This window comes from Zootoca vivipara, chromosome 13 (assembly GCF_965207765.1).
Source record: "Zootoca vivipara chromosome 13, rZooViv2.hap1.1, whole genome shotgun sequence".
Taxonomy (NCBI): domain Eukaryota; kingdom Metazoa; phylum Chordata; class Lepidosauria; order Squamata; family Lacertidae; genus Zootoca; species Zootoca vivipara.
The window spans coordinates 50,743,521-50,765,070 of record NC_142596.1 but is presented as its reverse complement, the minus strand read 5'-3'; the positions used below and the strand labels follow the sequence as shown (position 1 = coordinate 50,765,070).

The window sequence follows — 21,550 nt, the reverse complement described above, 5'->3', positions numbered from 1 at the left end:
AACCCCCCCTCCCAATGCAGGACAATGAAGGGCCTTGTGCAATTAGATGCCCCCACATCTCTCCCGCACTCCACAGATGCCTCTCCAGGACTTTGGTTTCAAGAGCTATTATGGAGCCTTGAATGGAAATGCCACATTGCCTGGGGCAGCCGATTAGCAGCGCTGACACTCTGCACAGATCAAACCCCCCCCCCGACCCCCATGGATAGGGTGCTGGCAAAGCATGAAGGCAATGGGAGAACTGGGCCGGGAAGCCAGCCTGGAAGGGGAGACTGTGGCAAGCCAACCAAGGTGAACAAACTTGCAGCTTAGCAGTCCAGCACCTGCTCTGCACATGCAAAAGGTCCCGGGTTCAATACCCAGGTAGGGACCTCCTGAAACCCTGGAGAGCTGCTGCCAGTCTGTGTAGGCAACATTGAACTATAGATTGGCCAGTGGGAATGTGACCAGTAGCCACTGGTAGCCTTCTCTCCCATGGATGTGTCTAACCCCTCCACTTTGAAACAAAAGAAAACCAACCAATTAATACAATAGAAACAGAACAGCTACAAAAATTAAATCCCATAATATTTTTTCCAGGTCCTCCGAACTTTTGGCAACATGTCATTTATGAGTTGTTGTTTTCCAGCTAATGCTAAACTCCACATATTTTCACAACAAAGCAAAAGTCACAAATCCAGGAAGGTTTTCCATTTGGGGGTAACTGAAGTTCTGGCAACTGCCAGCATCCATCTCAACAGTTCCTGAGGGCTCAAAGCTTTCGGCTGATCATCCCATAGACTTACTAAACAAATCCATTTGCCATGGGTGCTCTAGTTGAGATTTCTGCATTGCAGGGGGTTGGACTAGATGGCCTTTGGGGTGCCTCCCAACGCTACAGTTCTATGAAGTTGGACTGGGATTCTTGAGCATTTTGCTCATTTCCTGACAAACTGTAGTCCAGAATTTGAATACTGGTGGGCAGTTCCACCACAGGTTGGAAAAGGTTCCCCCTTCTTAAAGTTGTCCAAGCAGGACTCCATAGGGTTAACTCTGCACTGTGCAAAGCAGCCCTTCGCTTGGCCTGCCCAGATCTCCTATCTCTCCCCACCCCCACACCTTTAAGCAGGCCAGGCTTGGAGCTGTGCAAAAGGGAGGTGCAATCTATGCAAAGTCTCCATTATCATGGAATGAGGGTGGGGGCACAGCCCCAGGAATCTCCCACTCCTAAATTTAGCTGGAATCGCTGGCACTCAGCACCCCCCACTCCGCCCCCCAGGCCTAGGACCGTAGGGAGACAGGACCTGGGCTCCCACTGAAAAGTCCTTCCCAAGCTAGCTTCCCACTCTGTGGCAGCAAAGTGGCCAGAACTGGCTGGGAGCACCGGGTCACTGGATCCGGTCGGGCAGGGCCCACACCTGTGTTTGGAGTGTAAACAGTAAACACAGCCCTGTTTCATCTGTACACAGAAGCGCACCGGGCTTTGTGGGGCATGTGTGGAGCGCATGGCACGCACCCTAGCCAGCTATTAACCCCCAGGGCAGGGACTCCAGCCAAGGCGCTATGAAAATTTGGGAGCCGCAGCTGCTTAGGAATGCGCTGTCCCGGAGGCAAATGCATGGCTTGCGGAGAGAGGAAGTCAGGAGAGGGCAAGAGGCAATTATTTAACCGTTCTGCAAAAGAGAACATGGAGCAGGTCAGTCATGATGGCCGGGTGTGCACACACATTTGTGTGTGTGTGTGTGTGTGTGTGTGTGTGTGCACTTGTATTCCATCACGTGTCTAGATGAGCATAGGATGTGGGACTGAATTACTTCAATGCACACAAAAGCAAAATCTCAAGCTCTCATGGCTTCTAAAGGCTGCTCTTGCCACCAAAGGACGAACCAAGGGCCCACCAATCTCAGTTGTGACCACACTGACTGACAGCCAGGGTTTCAGGCAGGGGACATTCCCAACCCGATAGGAGATGCCAGGGATTTCCTGCATGCAAATCAGGTGCTCTACACCCTAAGCTATGGGCCCTTCTTGATAGGAACCAATAAGGCTGCCTTTTGCTGGATCAGACAGCTGGTTGCATCTATAGCTCAGCATTGCCCACATTGACCGGCAGCAGCTCTCCAGGATTACAGGTGGGGAGTCTTCCCCAGCCCTAACTGGAGAGGCTGGCTATTGAATCGTGCAAAGCAGGTGGTTTTTCTGCTGAGCTACAGCTAAAGTGATCATTTTAGGACTAAGTAGCGCAAACATGCTTTGGGGGTGGCAGCCAGGATCCCCTGCAGGCCTGAATCTTGGTTAAAGAAGATGAAGCAAGGCACTGCAGCCAGGGAGAAGCTAGTCCAAAAAAAATGCTGCTTAAAGATTGAACAGTACCCCATTCCAGCGATCAAGTCTTATTATGCCAGGAGGGCTGGTTATCCCAGGGCTGTGCCAGCTTTGTTTCCACACCACTGGACCCGGGGCAGCCCCATATCTGCCGCTGGCGCTGCCTGCAAGTGGCAGAAAACCCAGACCACCCGCTTTCCTCGGTGCTGAGGTCTCTCTCTTCTTCGGCTCTGCACACTAAGACGATTTCTTGTGTGATCCTGTTAAGGCAAATCCTTCGACTCAGCAGGAATTTGCTAAGTTTGGATTAGCTTGCATCTGTATTCATCTCCCTCCCTCCCCCCAACTGCTCCCTGGCATTGCAATCCTCTCCCCTCTCCTCTGGCTTCCAGAGTATTTCCACACTGAATTGGCCACAATTCTTAAGAACCACTTCCAAAAAAACAGCAGCAGCCCAAAACCACGGACTGGACTCTTCCCCTCGGGGATAGATCACCTGAAGAGCTTCTGCCAGGGTTGGTTTACAGTGGGATGCAGAAGAGAAGCTAGCAAGGGGAGAAAATGTGAATCCTCATTACCAGCTAGATAGATCAGCCTTTCGCCAACCTGGCACCCTCCAGATGTTCTGGACTATGATTGCCATTAGCCCCAGCCAGCATTGATGGACACACTGTAGACCAGTGTCTCCCAAACCTGGGTCTCCAGCTGCTTTTGGACTACAATTCCCATCATCCCTGGTCACTGGTCTTGCTAACTAGGGATGATGGGAGTTGTAGTCCAAAAACAGATGGGAAACACTGGTGTAGGCCAAAACATCACAAGGGCTCCAGGTTGGAAATAAGCTCACAATGGTAAAGTTGTAAATTATGGCTGGGGTGTTTGTTGCAGAAATGGGAGTTAAGTATTCCAGCTGTTGGAAGTTTGGGTGCAACGAGTGTGTATTTGCCATAAGCAGAGCCTGCTCTTTAACAAAGGTTCACTCTACAGAGGTTGCAGTAGGTAACTGATCCTGCTATCCCATTACTAGAAGTGCAAAATCTTTGTTTAGAGAGGCAGAGCAGGAAACTGATATGTGTGGGGTCAGAAAGTTGCTTTGTGCACAAGACAAGGGACAGGATCCAATCACACAGTGTGTTAAGCGCTCGTCCCTGTGCATGTATTGTGTCAGATTCAACTGCCTCCACATACAGTAATTCTTTATGGGTTCTCATCTGAAACAAAGTTATTCTAACTGTGGTGGTTGACCACTGGCTGTGCTTGCTGAGAGTTGCTAGAAACATCACCAAGCCCTCAAGTTATTAGCAGCTTTGGTGTCTGGGAGGGTATTTCCGTAAGCAGTTTATGTGGCAGCAAACCCCGGCGGGGGTGGTGGTAAAAGGGGAACCATACACAGTCAGAGCTGATTTACTGGAACTAAACAGCTGCCCTCTAGCTATATATTTGGATGGTTGTTGCAAGACACTGTGGGAAGTACAGAATGCCCTCAATTGACGTGGGGGTTACGTTCTGTGGGGTCACACCTAAAGCCAAAATTGTATATATTCAAAACAGATTGGGGTACAATGGTGGGTGGGTTTGCCAAAGTCTTTTTCCCAGCTGCCCACTCCCCCTTTTTTATTTATTGTCTAGTGCATAAAGCTAAACGTAAATTACAAGCTTACTGCCAAGCCCTCCACCATCTCCTGGTCATAAGAACGTAAAAAGAGACAGCACAACAGTCTTTTCTACTGTTAACTGAAATTACCTTTAAGTGTTTTAAATTGGTTTTAACTGTTTTTATCTATAATTTTCATATTTCTTGTAAACCATCGTGGTTTTATAACAACCAAGCAGTATACAAATTTCATCAAATAAATACAAATGTGCTGAGCATCTGAAGGAAATAGCTATTGGTATTTGGCCAAAGTAGGAACCTCTTGTACAGCTCTCACTGCCTAGTCACCCAGAGGAGATTCTTACTCACCATGCAGGCGATCAGGCTAGTCACCACTTACAAGCCTAAAACAAAGTTCATTGCAATACTTTTTTCTTCTTCTTCTCACAACAGGACCAAGGGCGCAAAGTTCACTTGTCTAGGCCTGCTCAGTGATGGTGTCAACCAACAGGGGAGACCACGAGGTCATTCTCCTGGCCTACCTATGTATGTGCAATTAAAAATAGACCCTGTGAACCAGCATCCCCAAAAGGCTCATTTAGGAAACCCTTCTCTCATGATTTGAGAATTAACTGGTTCTTAGGAATGCCAGGTCAAATGGAGAGAGGACTCATTTGCCAAATTATACATTTTGCTCATTTCTGCTTGAATAGGGTAAGTCAACTGCACTCGGCTCGTTTGTGGGTTCTGAAGCATAGCTAAGAGCTGAACATGCTGCCTGCTCTCTGCATTAAAACTACAGGAAGGAAGGATGTTCGGTTTTAGATCTTAACATCTCACAACCACTTTTGCAAACAGCCTGAATGCAGCTAAAAGAGGAAGGATAACCTTTAGGGAGATGTTTAATAAATGGCAGGTTGATTTGGGGGGGGGGGGCAGAAAGACCTTGTGCTTTAGATAAACCTCTTAAGACAGACTTCCCCCACCTTCTGCTTCCGGTGTGCATACTTGGAAAACAAACATGCAGTTTTCCCTCAAACATTTGCGAACGGCTTTTTCCACCTGTTAAAGCTCTCCTTTCTTTTCGGTCTCTACTCCAAAATAGCTCCCCATGATCTACGCGCCATTAATTTCCCTTTACACACAAACACAAGGAAAGGGCAGGTAGGCACATTAGAACTGGAAAACATGGCAATAGTTTGAAAACAAGACAGTGTAGGAACTTCAGTGAAGTTGACACGATTCCCTCCCCCCCCCCATGGCCTTGCCAAGTCCAACCTGGCTGGTTGGCTTCACTAAAGAGGAGGCAATGCGGAAAGGGCAATGCCAGGATGCCACCCAACACCCCATGGTAGGGCAGTGTGCCAGTGTAGCTGAAGAAGAGTGTAAGTCAGCAGCTGGGACAGACCAGGGGGAAAGCTGTTTCATCGACACAATCTTCATGGAGAGATTTCCCTGTGAAGAAAGGTTGCAGCGCTTGGAACTCCTTGGTTCAAAGAAACGGCAAGCAAGAAGCAACATGGGTGGGAGTTTATAGATGTACACATGGCATGGAGGAAGTGGACAGAGAAAAGCTTCTCTTGAACTCCAAATCGTGGGCATCCATTGAAGATGAAAGTTGGAAGATCCAGGATGAGAGAGGTTCTTTCTTCACGCCTAGTTGAACTGTGAAACTCACTCCCACAGGAGGCAAATTGGATGACTTTAGAAGAGGATTGAGCAAACTCAAGAGGGTTATCAAGAAGGTTATCAATGGCTACTAGACTAGGACAGAAAGAGAGGTTCCCTTTCTTCCTCCACCCTGGGAGATCTTCCCTTCCCTGCCTTGCAGAGGGGGGCCTTTTGCCAGCCATTCCCTCCATGTTCTGAAGTAGATCTTCACTCACCCCATCATCCCTGGAGGGAAAGGGGCTGCCATTCTGCGGTTTGCCTCAGATACCAAAATGTCTTGGGACTGCCCTGCTCTGCCTCCAGGGAGAGGCAGTGATGCTTCTGAATCCCAGTTGCTGGAAGTCACAGGAAGGGAGAGTAGCTCTTGTGCTCAGGTCTGGCTTGCTGGTTTCCCATTGAGGCACCTGGTTGGCCACTGTGAGAACAAGACGCTGGGCTTGATTGAGCCTCTTCATATGCGCTCATGGCGGCAGAGTTGACTTTTGAAGCAGAATGTGTGTACAATGGCAACATACATGAACTGAAGCGTGTCTTGAGTGCAGGGGAGACATCCCTCATCATTACGGAACATGAAAAGGGATTTCACCCACATGTCATTTGCAAGATGCGATTGTGGGAATTCCCCACTCTGCTTGAAGCCTGTAAAAGCCTCCATGCCACAGAGAAGCTGTGCGAATGTGGAACAGAGAAGACAAGGAAGAGGAAATGGTGTCTAGAGAAGAGAGGCCCCATGGCTACAGTCAACTCTATCAATTTTCCCCCCTAAGAAGGAGGGTACATCATGATTAGCAAGAGATCAACTGTTAAAAGGTTGGACTGGATGGGCCCTTGTGGTCTCTTCCAACTCTATGATTCTATGAAAAGGATGTAGGAAGAGCTTGGCTGCTGGATCCAGCCAAAGGCCCATGTAGCCCTGCTTGGTGCCTCTTGGAAGCCCACAATGAGAACAATGTCTCTCCACCTGAGATTCCCAGCAACTGGCATTCAGCCTCGGACAGTGGAGGCAGGATGCAATCATGGCCAATGGCCACTGATTATATCCTTCATGAATTACTCTAATCCTCTTTTTTACAGCCATCCATGTGGGCGACCATCCCTACGCGTGGTGTTGGCAGATTCCATAGCGTTCTGTGAAGAACTTCCTTTGGTCTGTGCTGAATCTCCCAGCATTCAGGTTGTCCTCCAATGCAGAGAAAAGCTTCTCCTGCTCCACTTTCACCACGACACACCTCATTCTATGCACCTCCACCACCATCCTCCCTTATTCGGCGCATTTCCCCCCAGCATCCAGGAAGCCCAAAATGTTGTAACCCTTCCCCACAGCGGAGTTTGCTCCCCAACCTGATTCATTTTACTTTCCCTTTTCTGAACCTCTTCCAGGAAAGAGGAGGAAGAGCCCGTGAGCCTGGCCGCTTGTCTGATCCAGTTCACAAAGTGACACACTCGAGTTTTAGATATATACGCAAAGGACCATCACCTGCTACTGTTGTGGCACATCAGCACTGATCCGGAAGTGTGGGAGCCCCGATCCACTTAAAAACAGAACATATATTGGGGGCGCAGAGAGAAAAGACTGTTGCAAACTTAGGCTACCTCCGAGCAAAGAGTCAGCTCCCATCTCCGCTACAAATCAGTGGAGCTTACAGGCCAGTTTTAACTGTAAGGGTTTATCCCAAAGAATGCTGGGCATTTTCGCAAGGCAGCCAGCTGATCATTCTATTAGAGGTCCCTAGCTCTGGTTCCCCGCACTGCACAAAACTATGGTGCCAATCACTCCTAAACTAGTATAAGTCTGCACTGTAGCAAGGCCAAGATTTGCTGACCTTCGCAACCCAGCGCCATCCATCAAAAGAGTTCCTTTGAACAAAGCTTTGGCTTACGGCACTTTCCTCATCCTGGTGCCCTCCAGATATTTTGGATATTTTGGTCATGCTGCCTGGGGCTAATGGGAGCTGTAGCCTAAAAAATAATCTGGAGGGTGGGCAAAGCGAGTTTACAGTCTTCCCCAGAGGCCAACGTATTATGCAAAACTTTCAGGATTCTGAAGGTCACTCAGCGTTTGAACCTGAGAATGCAAATCTGCACTGAGAGGTTGGGACATCGCTCCAATTCCCCTCCCGCTCCTAGCTCTCTCTGCTCTGACCCAAGAGAGGCTTTGGGAAATTCAGTTTGCCTACACCTCAAGCACTGGAGGAGAGAGGTGTAACTCAGCCACCCCTCCAAGAAGAGGCAATGCGGATTTTTGCCCCACTTCCCCCTGCCACCCCCACCCCACCCCACCCCACAACATCTCTAGGCAACCTGACCTGGCCGCTTTGAGCTCCCGCGAGCTCTTCCACTCCGTTCCCACGGAAAAGCACCACACAAGCGGCTGCAGAGTCTTTTCTCAGCCCCCGGGAGAAAAGGGGCTTTGTTAGCTTGCCTGGGGAGACAGCGTGAGAGCAGAGCCGCTAGGCTCTGGGAAGGCCGAGAGGACAAACAAGGCGGAACAAAAAAAAACCCAGAAGAAAGACTGAATCCGTGAAGGGGGAAAGGGGGCCAGCCTTTCCCAGGATTGTCGGTAGGTGTTGGGGGCATTGCCCACCTCCGGGCTCCCACACATGCGTAGCGGCTAGAGATCCACGCTGGAGCGTCTCTGCTGGGCGGCCAAGACGCAAAGCGACCATGAGAATTGGCCTATGAGAGAGAGAGAAGGATGCTCTAAAAACCCGGGTACCCAGCTGCATCCGATGGCTCATCAGTAGCAAGGCACTGCTGCCACAGACTAATGGAGTTATTACTAGAGATGCTTGAACCCCTAGGGATGTTTTGCTCGTTCCTCAGTTTGAAGCAAACAGACCCAATTCCTACTCCCTGCAGAAGGGCACAAGGAGAGCCCTGCCAGATCAGAGCAGATGCCCATCAAGGCCAGCATCCTGTTCTCAGTACCCTGTGGGAAGCCAGAAAGAAGGAGCTACAGCACTCTGCTTCTGCTCACCTGGGATTCCCAGCCTCCAACAGCAGAGGGAGATCATAGATACTGTGGGTTGTGGTCAATGATAGCTGCCTTCTCCATGATAATACCTGGAGCAGAAAGCAGCTGTCCTTTGGCTTTTGCACTGCTCTGAGTTTGGGGAAAACTGTAAAACTGGGGGATTTCTAAGTGCTGCGCAAGTGACTGCCTCTGTGTCTCTTTTGCACCAGGTTTTTTTTAAAAATAATAATAATAGGGTAGCAGTAAGATTTTTCTGGAGTTGTGGCAGACATGTACAAGCTACCAAGTAGTTTACATGCACACTTCTGGTTCCCAGGCTATCATCTCTATAGATGCAACATCAGGCACTAATTTGATACACAGGACAAAAGTGGATCAAACCAGTGCTAAAATTCACCATCAGCAATGGGCTTACGGTAGTCATTCTCTCTGTCTTGCCTTAGTTTCCCCACCTGTAAAAACAAAACCCATCCTGTGCTGGTGTACAGGGGCAGAATGAAAAAAAGAACCCGCATTTTGAAAATTAAGATGGTTGTATAAATAATAATTTTTGAGAATCACTAGCACTTTAATGCTATTTTTTCAAGCCACGAAACTTTCCAATTCTTCATCTCCAATTGCTTTGGGGACATCCTGGAATTCCAGACACAGTTTGGGAAAGGGGGGCACTTGGTGTTTGAAGACATCCCCCCTCTTGGCTCTAAAACAAGCCTGAGAATTCTTTTTCCCCCTCCCTTCCCTTTTTCTTTATGCAAATGAGCCTGGTCTTAAGTCTCTGCTTTACATCTGACAAAGCCCAGTCCAGCGACACAAATTGCATTTCATGCTCCTCAGTCTCCAATCTTCCTGAGAGAGAGAACACAGAGAAGAGAAAGAGGGAGAGAAAGATTTGGGGAGGAGGGAATAAACAGGCACCAGAGCCTGAGAAGAGGGAATCGTTAAAGCCTGCTGTTTGTTAGGGAGCAGATTTAAATAATGAAGCAGCTCTCTGGCAGTCAGACCAAGGGGGAACCTTTGCAAATATACCTTGCAGAGACTGATGCTATACTGTATATGACAGGCTTTGCCAACCTGGCCCTTTCCAGATGTTTTGGCTGAGTGGTGCTGTGGTCCAAAACATCTGGACGGCACCACCACGTTGCAAAGCCTGCATTAAGGGGCACAAGGCCAGCTCCTCGTAACCTAACAGTCACAGGAATGCTCAGCTACACAAGCTAATAATAATAATAATAATAATAATAATAATAATAATTCCTCTACTCTCCACCTTGTAAGCTGGTCTGATACCAGATTCAAACTGTTAACCATTCCCCTTAGAATTGGCATTTCATGCTGAGAAGCCTTGTTTTCAGAGTGCCTTGTGCCTTTTGACAGAACGACAGACAGTCCCCTAGAATTCCCTCAATCAAGCCTGAAAGTGGTTTTAAAAATGTAGCAGAAACCAGGGCTGACCCACCCCTGAGACAAGTTAGGTGACCACCTCAGGTGGCAGGATCCACAGGGACAGCAGATTCCGCTGTAGATCTTCCCTCACCCCTTCTTCTCTGGTGGAGAGAGGGGGAGCCAGTCTGGGGTCCACCTCAGGGGCCAAAATATCTTGGACTGGCCCTGGCAGAGACACACACTGTCTCTAAAGTGCCATTATCACATCTGATCTGCACTTGGACAGGGGACACTTCGATCTGCTGCTGCTGCTAAAACTTTATTCCTAGCGAAGCAGTTTAAGGGTAGCATTCACAACCACAGTGGCAGGAAGAGCATAAGGCTCAGGTGGGGCGATTGCATGAACATTTGCTTGCAGTGGTGTGGTGCAATGCTTTCTTGCTGGGAGAACAGCCCTCTTCTCTTCCAAACCTTACATGCCTGTCTGCCCTAACAGGTATCCAACATGGGTGTTTGTGTGCAACTTGACCAACTTTGTAGCAACTGCCCTAGAGCAAACGAGCCTCTGGAGGGAGAACAAGGCATCTCTCACCCTACCCAACACCCTTTTCAATTTATCAGAGAATCTCAACTGATAACATTATGTTGCCCCATTGCCTCCTTTTGCAGGAGAAAATGCAACTGACAGAGCATCCACACTGGAATGCAGAAGGTCCCCAGGCATCAATCCCCAGTGTCTGCAACCAAGGCTGGGAACATCTCTCTTCTGAAACCTGGAGGGACGCTGCTGCCAATCATCCCCAAGCAGCGATGGACCAACTGTCTGGCTCTGGGGTCAGGAAGCTTCGTTTTTAGGCAGCCATGGGGTTTGCCTGAGGCACCTGATTTTCAGCAGACTCTGAAAAGGGTTAGTCGGGGAGGAAGGGACCGCTTGAGCATGTGCAGAGTGCCTTTCTCTCACCATTGAGTCAGCCACAGAGCAGTTCTGCTCATTTCAGAGTAGGGATTGCAGGTCAAGTTTCAGAAAGACAACTCTCTTTGTAAGCAAGCACTATTGCCCTACTGCAACGCGTGGAAACAATGGAAACCACAAAACGAAAACCTCTCTCTCTCTCTCTCTGTGCGTGTGTGTATGCCACTCAAGCAAGCGAAATAAGCCTCCCTTGACTGAAACCATTTATAGGAGGGCAGCAAAAGAGAGAGGGAGGGAGGGAGGGAGGCTGGCTGTGTGGGCTTGTGGCAGAGGAGCGTGCCTCACTTTCCCTCCCTGGGGGGCAAGGGCGGAGACGGCACAGATCAAGGCGCTGGGCTTGCAGTTACTCGCCAGCCTGCATCCTTCCTGCTCATTAGCACGCCGTTGGCACGGGCTGGCACCGCGCAGCAGCAGCAGCCCGCTCGCTGCAGGCACACCGCGCTTTCTGGGTGGGTGCTAGCCATCTGAGGGGGGCTCTGCGCGCGTGGAAGCGGGTTCCCGGAGCTTCCTTGCCACTACAAACTTGCTTCCAGGTTCTAGGCTCAGCCTGGAAAATACGCTGCCCGGGAACACAGAACCCCCATAAGAGCGAGTTTCCACAAACCTATTTCCCGTCCCAAAGCTCAGCTTTGGCACCGCCAGCAATGCTCGAAGCCGAGTGTACCCTTGAGCATGCACAGAGTGCATTCATCCACCACCACCGCAAGTCTTCCAGCAACAGGGGATCGGGTTTTTTTGCGGGGAGGGGGGGTTGACAGTCATCTTATTTAAAAGATGCACAGCATCCATCCCATAACTGGGCGGTGGGAAGACACACACCCGCGGCTCCATCCCCTTACCATGTCCTTGTTGCGCGAGATCCACGTATCCAGCAACAGCTCCAGCCTCGACTTGTGGAACTTCTTGGTGGTCTTGACGGCGATGAAGACATCCTGGGGCGAAATGTCCTCCAGCTGCGGCCTGGCCGCCTTCCCTTCCTCCGGGCCGCCTCCCACCGCCGAGGCCGCCTCCGCCTTCCCCCGGGCCAGCTTGGAGAAGTACGCGCTGAAGCTCCGCACATCGCGGTGGCTCTGCCCCGCGGGCAATGCAGCTCGCAAGCCCGGCGCGTCGCCGCGGGAGCCCTCGAAGGGCTGCAGGAGGAGGCCGGCGCCGCCGCCCCCCAGGCTCAGCACCTGCCCCTTCTGCTGGTCCACCACAAGCACCAGGAAGCAGGTCAGCATTGAGCCCACCAGGGACAGCAGAAGCTTCTTCCCGCAGCTTTTCAGCATCGTGGATTTCGGAGGTTTTGCAGTTTTAAGTGCAAATGGGGTGGGGGGAGCTGCCCAGGTGCGCGCGAGGCACAACAACCCTGCAAAGACTTCCCCGCGGCAGGAAAACCCTGCCTTGCTCCAGCAGAAGCAGCAGCAGCAGCAGCCACCCCGACCCGGGTCTCCCCTTCCTCCGGGCGCGCCAAGCTCAGCGCCGATCGCTTCGCTGCAGCGACTCAGCCGCGATTTAAAAACTCCTCTCTCTGTGGCCCCGCCCCTTTGCTCTGAGTGGCTCGCTTAGGCCGCGCCCACTGAGAGACGAGGCGGGCTCAGAACGTTGCAACATTGCAGGACGCGGGGCCCCCGGGCTGTAAGGTAGCGACGGGTCTCCCACGTGGCTTAGCTTGGAAAAGCGGGGGGGGGGGAGGGACGGAGACTATAAAAGTGAGGGAGGGTCTCCCCTTGTCGTAAAGCTCGCTTGCAACAAGGCAAAGCGACGCGGGGTGGGATTTTGTGCGGAAGGGGACCAGCCCACGCTTTGAGATAAAAAGTGCTTGTAAAAAAAAAAGTGTTGGAAGGAAAGACATTCTTCCTCGCTCCTGCCATTCGCAAAACAGCCACTAGAATATTTTTTGTTTTGTCTCCTTTGAAACAGGGACAAAACAGACACACGCGCACACCCTGCAAGCTGAAAGCCCGTTCTCTGTGCTGGACTCGGTGGAGAGTGGTTCTCTGAGCATGTGCAAAATGTGCTCGCTTTGGCAGCACATACAGTAAAACTGGAAGGACACAGAGAAGATCAGCTTGGTCTGAAGGCAGCCCTGTATCAGGAAGGTTTTAATGTTTGACGTTTTACTTTGCTTTTATATGTACTGTAAGCCGCCCCAAGCGGCTGGGAAAACCCTGCCAGATGTGCAGTGTATTACAATTACTATTATTTTTATTTTTATTACCCCTTTGGATAGCTGTTGCAAATGATGTGGTTGCGCGTTCAGGGTGAGGCGCCTCGATTTCCTCGCCCAAGAAGTCCTGCTCAGGAGGTGAGGCTGTCCGGAAGTTCTGAAGCTCAGCAAGGAAGCCAGGGGAAATCTCAGGGGTGGAAAACATCCCTCTGGCAAGAGTAGTAGGCCATACTCTGGGGCAAGAGGGCCAGATTTTGGCTGGATGATGGTCACCATGGATGGCTGCATGGTTTTCCTCCGCCTTCATTTTATTCCCTGCGAGGTCGGTTAGTCTGGGAGACGCGACTGGGGTAAATTACCCAGTGAGTTTCATAGTGGAGTGAGGATTCAGCATAAGAGGCAAACAAGGTGTGATCAGGTCACCCAAGGAGGTCTTTCCAAGGGTGCCAACAGGATTTCCTGGGTGTCAGACACTGTGGATTAGGGCCCCTGCACACACACCCCAATCCTGCTCTATTGAGAAAAACTGCTGCTTATGTACATGCATCAACTAGAGAAGCCTACCTTCCAGGACTGCTGCAAATATAAAAGTGGGGAGAGAAGAGGATAATGTTCACAACCTTGAGCAGCTGGGTGGAAAAGCAAGATACAAAATGTATGATGTCACACAGCGCAGAGTTAAACTATGGAACTCACTCCCACAAGAGGCCGTCACGCTCCCCCCCCCCGATCATTTTCATTGCTCTTTTCCAACTCTACAATATCCATTTTGAAGTGAGGCGACCAGAACTGCATGCGGTCAGACCCATTGGTTCACCAAACGAAGCGTTGCAAAGTCTGGATTAACCATAAAGCAAAATAAGCAAATGCATAGGGCATCTAGGGAAGGGGGGGGCACCACAGAAATTTCCCATTGCCAGATTTTTAACATTAATGGTCACAAGTTGCTCAGCTGAGCGTTCATTTTCTCAGTTGAAGTCTATTAAAAATCCCAACAGAACAAGTATGCAACAAGGCAGACTGGGGCCTTATCTCTACCAAGCATAGAAGCAGATGTGTTACATAAGTTTTGAGAATCTAATCAAAGACGTTGCAATTAGAGAAAGTAGAAGGAAAATTAACAAATATATAAAGTGGAAGTATATAAAAGCAAACATTATTTTCCATCTTACTGTAGGTTTCATTTCATTTCGAAAAATAAAATTTTATTTTATGGTTGCTTATTGTTTATTATTTGAAATAGATATATATGGGTGCACCAAAATCTTTTACGTGCTTGGGGCCTGTAAAGGTCTCAATCCATCCCTGAGTGTTGCTTACACTGATTCTCCAGAGTTTCATTTGGGACATTTGCAGCCCTGCCTGGAGATGTCCGTGGCTGAACCTCAGGCCTTGTGCATGGAGAGCAGGTGCTCAGCCCCTTTTGTATAAGGGAACATGTGGCTGCCCAGATGTTTTTGGACCATAGTTCTTATCAGGCTTGACTCTACTGACTGGGGCTGCTTGCAGTTGGCATAAGGCACCAATCTTATATTGATCATATCTCCAAAGGTAGACCCTGATAGTCCCCCTTGAACTGACCAGGACTCTGTTACTTAACCAACTTCCTGGGCCCTTTGCAAGGTCTGCATCTGCTGGGACTTGTTCCGTTTTAAGTTAAAAAGAAGAAGTCCGCACACACAGTGTAAATCAAACATTTGCATTTACCAGCCTGGCAAACAGATGTCTCTTCCTTAATGCATTTCAGTGTTATACGAGGATCATTTCTCAGTGGAAATGGAGATGGATAGAATGAGCACAGTCACTTTGTGGTGAATGATAAAAAAATATATTACGCTGCAGCAATATGGTGGACATATGGCATGTTGATGAACTAGACCCATAATTAGTCCCATTCCACCTGCCACATGCCCAGTTTTCCAAATGTTTGCTATCTTTTTTGCCACCTGCCATTGTCTAAAATACTGTTGTGCAGACCTCAATCTCCAAGTGCCAAGAGGCTCCAGGGGCTCAGAACATTAACACCTCCGTAGATCTTGCTTCTCCCTCAAGTTTCCAGAGGAGACCCATGCCCAGCACAGAGCAAGGCATGCCTCTGTGTCTCCAGCTTCCAGCATCAGTCAAGCTCACGCACAACTCCACACCCCCCATTGTTCTCCATCCTAGGATGACTGTGGCATCTAGCCAGATGAGGTACGGTAGGAAAAGGCCTACAGATCTGTCTCTATGGCAACAGGACTCGCTCTTTTAAGATGCAGATGTTTTGGTGCTTAGATGAACAGCTGCCTTGACAAAGGAACTGGTCTGACAGGTTTCTTATAGACCCTGCCCTCACAGATTCAGAACCGCACGTTTGGAAGGAACCCCGTGGCATCATCCAGACTGACCCTGCTAAACTCATTACAATACAGTGGTACCTCGGTTTATGAACACAATTGGTTCCGGAAGTCTGTTCATAAACTGAAGCGTTCATAAACTGAAGCGAACTTTCCCATTGAAAGTAATGGAAAGTGAATTAATCCGTTCCAGACGGTCCGCGGAGTAAGCGTTCATAAACTGAAGCAAACTTTCCCATTGAAAGTAATGGAAAGTGGATTAATCCGTTCCAGATGGGTCCACGGAGTACTTAAACTGAAGCGTTCATAAACTGAAGCATGGGTGTAATTGGTTCCGGAAGTCTGTTCATAAACTGAAGCGTTCATAAACTGAAGCAAACTTTCCCATTGAAAGTAATGGAAAATGAATTAATCCGTTCCAGATGGGTCCGCGGCATTCATAAACCGAAAATTCATAAACCAAGGTGTTCATAAACCGAGGTTCCACTGTACTATGACATAAGAGCAGCATTGATTCAGACTAAAGGGGCCAGATGTGTGCCTAGGATGGCCCTGTATCCTACTTTACGGAGGACAGCCCTCTATTTGATGTATCCTTCTTAATAAGTTTGTTGCTCCTCTAAGCTATAAATTTATGTACCCTTTAAGCAGTTTAGATATCCAAATAAGCATATAAAATGTGAGGGTATCGTGTTCTTTCATTGGCCATGCTGGTTGGGGCTGATGGGAGCTGGAGTCCCATCACAGCTTCTTCAATAATGCTCTGTTTAGTTAAAGCTATGGTTTTCCCAGTAGTGATGTATGGAAGTGAGAGCTGGACCATAAAGAAGGCTGATCACCAAAGAATTGATGCTTTTGAATTATGGTGCTGGAGGAGACTCTTGAGAGTCCAATGGACTGCAAGAAGATCAAATCTATCCATTCTTAAGGAAATCAGCCCTGAGTGCTCACTGGAAGGACAGATCCTGAAGCTGAGGTTCCAATATTTTGGCCACCTCATGAGAAGAGAAGACTCCCTGGAAAAGACCCTGATGTTGGGAAAGGTTGAGGGCACAAGGAGAAGGGGACGACAGAGGAAGCTACCAACATGAGTTTTGACCAAACTGCGGGAGGCAGTGGAAGACAGGCGTGCCTGGCGTGCTCTGGTCCATGGGGTCATGAAGAGTCGGACACGACTAAACGACAGAAGAAGGAGGAGGAGGAGGAGGAGGAGGAGGAAGACAATCAGGGGCCTTGAAGTTGCTCATCCACAGTAACACCTGACTTCAGTCTGAATGGTCGGTAACTACTGACCAGTGAGCTTGACATCGATACCAGGGAACATCCTAGAACAGATCATTCAACACTCTATCTGTGAGCATTTAGAAAAGGATGCTGTGATTACTAAGACTCAACATGGGTTTCTCAGAACTCATGCCAGACCAATCTGATTTCTTTTTTTGATGGAATTACAAACTTAGTGGATCAGGGAAATGCTGTGGACATAGTGTATCTTGATTTCAGTTCGGCTTTTGACAAAGTCCCCCAAGATATTCTTGCGAGGAAGCTGGTAAAATGTGGGTTGAGTGAGGTAACTGTTAGGTGGATTTGTAGCTGGTTGACTGACCAAACCCAAAGAGTACTCATTGATGGTTCCTTGTCATCCTGGAAAAAAGTGACAAGTGGGGTGCCAGAGGGTTCTGTCCTGGGCCCATTGTTGTTTAATGTCTTAATAAATGACTTGGATGAAGGAATTGAGGGGAAGACCATCAAATTTTCAGTGACACTAAACTGGGAGGGGTAGCTAATGCCGCAGAAGACAGAATCAGAATTCAAAATAACCTTAACAGATTGGAGAATTGGGCACAAGCTAACAAAATGAATTTTAGTGGAGACAAATGTACGGTTCTGCGTTTAGGTAGGATGAACCAGTTGCACAGATATAGAATGGAGGACACTTGGCTTACTAGCAGTACATGTGAAAAGGATCTAGGGGTCTTGGTGGACCACAAGCTGAACATGAGTCAACAGTGTGATGCAGCAGCAAAAAAAGCTAATGCTATTCTAGGCTGCATCAACAGAAGTCTAGTGTCCAAATCAAGGGAAGTCATAGTCCCACTCTATTCTGCCTTAGTCAGACCACACTTGGAGTAGTAGTGTGTCCAATTCTGGGCACCACAATTTAAGAAGAATGTTGACAAGCTGGAAAGTGTGCCGAGGAGGGCAACCAAGATGATCAAGAGCCTGGAAACCAAGCCTTATGAGGAGCGCCTGAAGGAGCTGGGTATGTTTAGCCTGGAAAAGAGGAGACTGAGAGGAGATACGATACCCATCTTCAAATATCTTAAGGGCTGGCACATGGAGGAGGGAGCATGCTTGTTTTCTCTTGCTCTGGAGGGTAGGACTTGAACCAATGGCTTCAAGTTGCAAGAAAGGAGATTCCGACTAAACATTTGGAACAACTTTCTGACAGTAAGAACTGTTTGGCAGTGGAACAGACTCCCTCAAGAGGTGGACTCTCCATCCTTGGAGGTTTTTAAACACCTGTCATGGTTGCTTTAGCTGAGATTCCTGCATTGCAGGGGGTTGGACTAGATGACCCTTGGGTACCTTCTATGGCACACAGGTCCCCTGTGCAAGATGTAATGCATTTCTATTTAAAAGGCAGTGATTATTCTAAAAATTTGTGTGCATGCATGCACACAATCATGCACTAATGTCCTGCAAATCTGCGTCTTCTCGTCTCTTCTTAAGTGATGCCTAAGCGACTACCCTTATGGGAAGGCCCCAAAGGATGTTGGATTGCCAAACTTCCCCGTAAGAATCTTGGTATATCTCCTGATTTGAGAAATGTGTTTAAGATTATCTCTCAAGCTATGCATGAAAAGCTTTGTCTTTTGTTATTTAGTGGAAAGAAACTGCCGTCTTCTGAAGACTTTTAGCCAAACACTACCTCTGTCAGAATGTTGTAATGAATGAGGTAGGCTCCATTAGACTCAGTGGGATGCACATCTGGGTAAACATCCAAAGTACCGCATTGTTAACTGGGTTAATTCCTTGATAAATCCTTTCAAGGCAGGGCTGTTTGCTATCTAGAAGCACATTGTCGGTTGGTAGCCCTGGGAGTTGAACATTTCATGATGAGCCAAGTCACAAGTGTGGACTCTATTCCTGGAATGAGCTGGATGTACATTTCAAGTGGGGAGGCTTGGAGATAATTCACGCAGGAGAATGAGCTGCGCTTGCCAAACGCATTTTGGTTAGGCCTCGAGCTCAGAAATAGCACAGCACCAGTTGTGTTCTTCTAAGGCAGCCCTTCCCCAAGCTGGTGCCATCTCTGTGCTTTAGACCACAACTCCCACCATCCTTGACGGTTGGCTGTGGTAGATGGAACTGATGGGAGTTGGAGTCCAGCAACATCGGGATGGCTGCAGATAACAGACAGCTCCGGAGGGAAAGTGCAAACCATGTGGGTGGGTGTGCTTGTGTTTGGTAACCTACTGTTGTGTTCATCCCCAATCTCCAGGCAGCAAGAGACTCCAGCGGTGCCTACGATTACTGCGGTTCTAGTTTCCTTGGAATGAAGGTCAATGGAGACTGTGGAGTCTTTAGCATACATGGTTTTCTTTATACATATATACAGCCTGAGTGTAGGATGGCGGGGCTCACAGCATTAACACCCAAAAAGATCCTGCTTCCCCATAAGGCTTCTAGGGGAACCCCAAGCTAGAAGCAGACATGCCTCTAATGTACCCAGCTTCCCGCCTTGCTCAAAACTCTCATACAACTCTCATACACAGGTCTCTTGGCCTCTTGTACTCCATCCTAGGGTGGTGTGGCATCCAGTTAGGTGAGGTGGGAAAAGGCCCACCCCTTTGTCTCTATGGCAACAGAGCAAGTTCTTTGGATATGTTGTTGTTGTTTAGTCGCTTAGTCGTGTCCGACTCTTCGTGACCCCATGGACCATAGCACGCCAGGCACTCCTGTCTTGCATTGCCTCCCGCAGTTTGGTCAAACTCGTGTTCGTAGCTTCAAGAACACTGTCCAACCATCTCGTCCTCTGTTGTCCCCTTCTCCTTGTGCCCTCCATCTTTCCCAACATCAGGGTCTTTTCCAGAGAGTCTTCTCTTCTCATGAGGTGGCCAAAGTATTGGAGCCTCAGCTTCAGGATATGTCCTTCCAGTGAGCACTCAGGGCTGATTTCCTTAAGAATGGAAAGATTTGATCTTCTTGCAGTCCATGGGACTCTCAAGTCAAGAGTCTCCTCCAGCACCATAATTCAAAAGCATCAATTCTTGGGCGATCAGCCTTCTTTATGGTCCAGCTCTCACTTCCATACATCACTACTGGGAAAACCATAGCTTTAACTATACGGACCTTTGTAGGCAAGGTGATGTCTCTGCTTTTTAAGATGCTGTTTAGGTTTGTCATTGCTTTTCTCCCAAGAAGCAGGCGTCTTTTAATTTCGTGACTGCTGTCACCATCTGCAGTGATCAAGGAGCCCAAGAAAGTAAAATCTCACTGCCTCCATTTCTTCCCCTTCTATTTGCCAGGAGGTGATGGGACCAGTGGCCATGATCTTGGTTTTTTTGATGTTGAGCTTCAGACCATATTTTGCGCTCTCCTCTTTCACCCTCATTAAAAGGTTCTTTAATTCCTCCTCACTTTCTGCCATCAAGGTTGTGTCATCTGCATACCTGAGGTTGTTGATATTTCTTCCGGCAATCTTAATTCCGGTTTGGGATTCATCCAGTCCAGCCTTTCGCATGATGAATTCTGCATATAAGTTAAATAAGCAGGTCAAATCACAATACTTAACTGGCCAGCCAAAGCCATTATTGTAACAAAGGAACTGGTATGGCTTGTTCAGCAGCCTCTTCTACTAGTTTCTAAGGAGGTCTAGAAGGGACCCCAGCCAGGGTATCATCCAGACACTACAGTATCTACTGCTGATTCTGCACACTGAATGATGATTGTCCTGAGGATGCATGCTAATAAGATGAAGAGTGCAGTCAAGCAGACAAGCTGTTTTGGAAACAGCATCAGTTTCTCAAAAGCAAAAAGCATGCGTTTGAGGTCTCTATTCCCAAGCAGCCTTCTTGCCAACCAGTTAGGGAAATAAAACCCAGACTTATTTATTTCTCTGGGAAAAAATCCACAAAATATATATCCCAAGTGCCTTAATAATATGTAGCATGCTTCTAACAATATTTAATGTTTCCATGGGTGGCTGCATTCCAAACACCTTTCTTGCCCTCATCAAAGCAAATGAGATTTGCTATCAGCCATCCAAGGCCATCGCTGCTCATTTAGGCAAGCAGCTTCAATCTATTGGTGTATCAAATAAATCAATGTGCTAAACAAAAGCCTAGATTCTCTCATAAAATGCTTACAACAGTATATTGGATGAAAAGTTCATGTCCACATGAAGGTTTGGGCTGCTTAGATCTGGAAACCAATGTCCAGTTAATAAGGGTGTGGGAATTTCAATACTCCCATAATTTAACACAAGGTGGTTCCATGTGGAATTTTAAAAGCCATTAACCTTTCACTTAATCTAAACTCATTGTGGCAAAACGCTGGTTCTTTTAGCAAGCTGGGGTCAAGGAGGAGAGAGAGAGAGAGAGAGAGAGAGAGAGAGAGAGAGAGAGAGAGAGAGAGAGAGATGGGTGCAATCTTAATTTTTAAGGATTCTGATTTCATAATGCTTAAAATCCCTAGAGAAAACATACTGCATGGAGCCTTATCTGCAGAGATGCTGAAATAGGAATGCAGATCCAAATCAAAGGCCCTTTTCAAAAGGACATGAGACCAGAAGGATGTCGTCCCTCCCAGTGCCTTGGCAACCGCCCTCTGGAAATCTCCCAAATGACTGGAGAAACATCAGACAGATGTTCAGGTCCCTGTCAGGCCAGCTGCTGCTTCCGCCGCATTGCCAACCTGCTCCTTGCCGTTGCTACACAGTGTCGGCAACAATGCCCTGTCTGTCCAGCTTGGCATGTCCACGGTCTGTGGGCTGTCAGCTCCACAAAGCCTCCCAGTCTTCAAGACCCCACATAAATGAATTACCAAAAGTTTTCCCCTTTGGCTGCAGGCAAAAGTCAGTGATTGCGGTTGGTGTGCATGCCGTATTTTTACTGTGCTGGCTTTGGAGAGCACGCATGCCAGCAGCAGCAATCCCCTCTGC

General features: G+C 48.4%; 1 protein-coding gene and 1 pseudogene across 1 annotated transcript in view; one reads left to right on the top strand and one right to left on the bottom strand.

The window, feature by feature from the left end:
* LFNG (LFNG O-fucosylpeptide 3-beta-N-acetylglucosaminyltransferase) overlaps positions 1 to 12,376 on the bottom strand; it is a 29,412-nt gene extending 17,036 nt beyond the window's left edge. The window contains exon 1 of the mRNA XM_035131304.3: positions 11,739 to 12,376. Within this exon, the coding sequence (XP_034987195.1) occupies positions 11,739 to 12,167 (429 nt within the window). The 5' untranslated portion in view covers positions 12,168 to 12,376. The remainder of the gene's footprint in view (positions 1 to 11,738) is intronic.
* Positions 12,377 to 12,895: 519 nt separating this feature from the next.
* On the top strand, positions 12,896 to 12,994 carry LOC148683724 (U6 spliceosomal RNA; annotated as a pseudogene).
* The last annotated feature ends 8,556 nt before the right edge of the window (positions 12,995 to 21,550 follow it).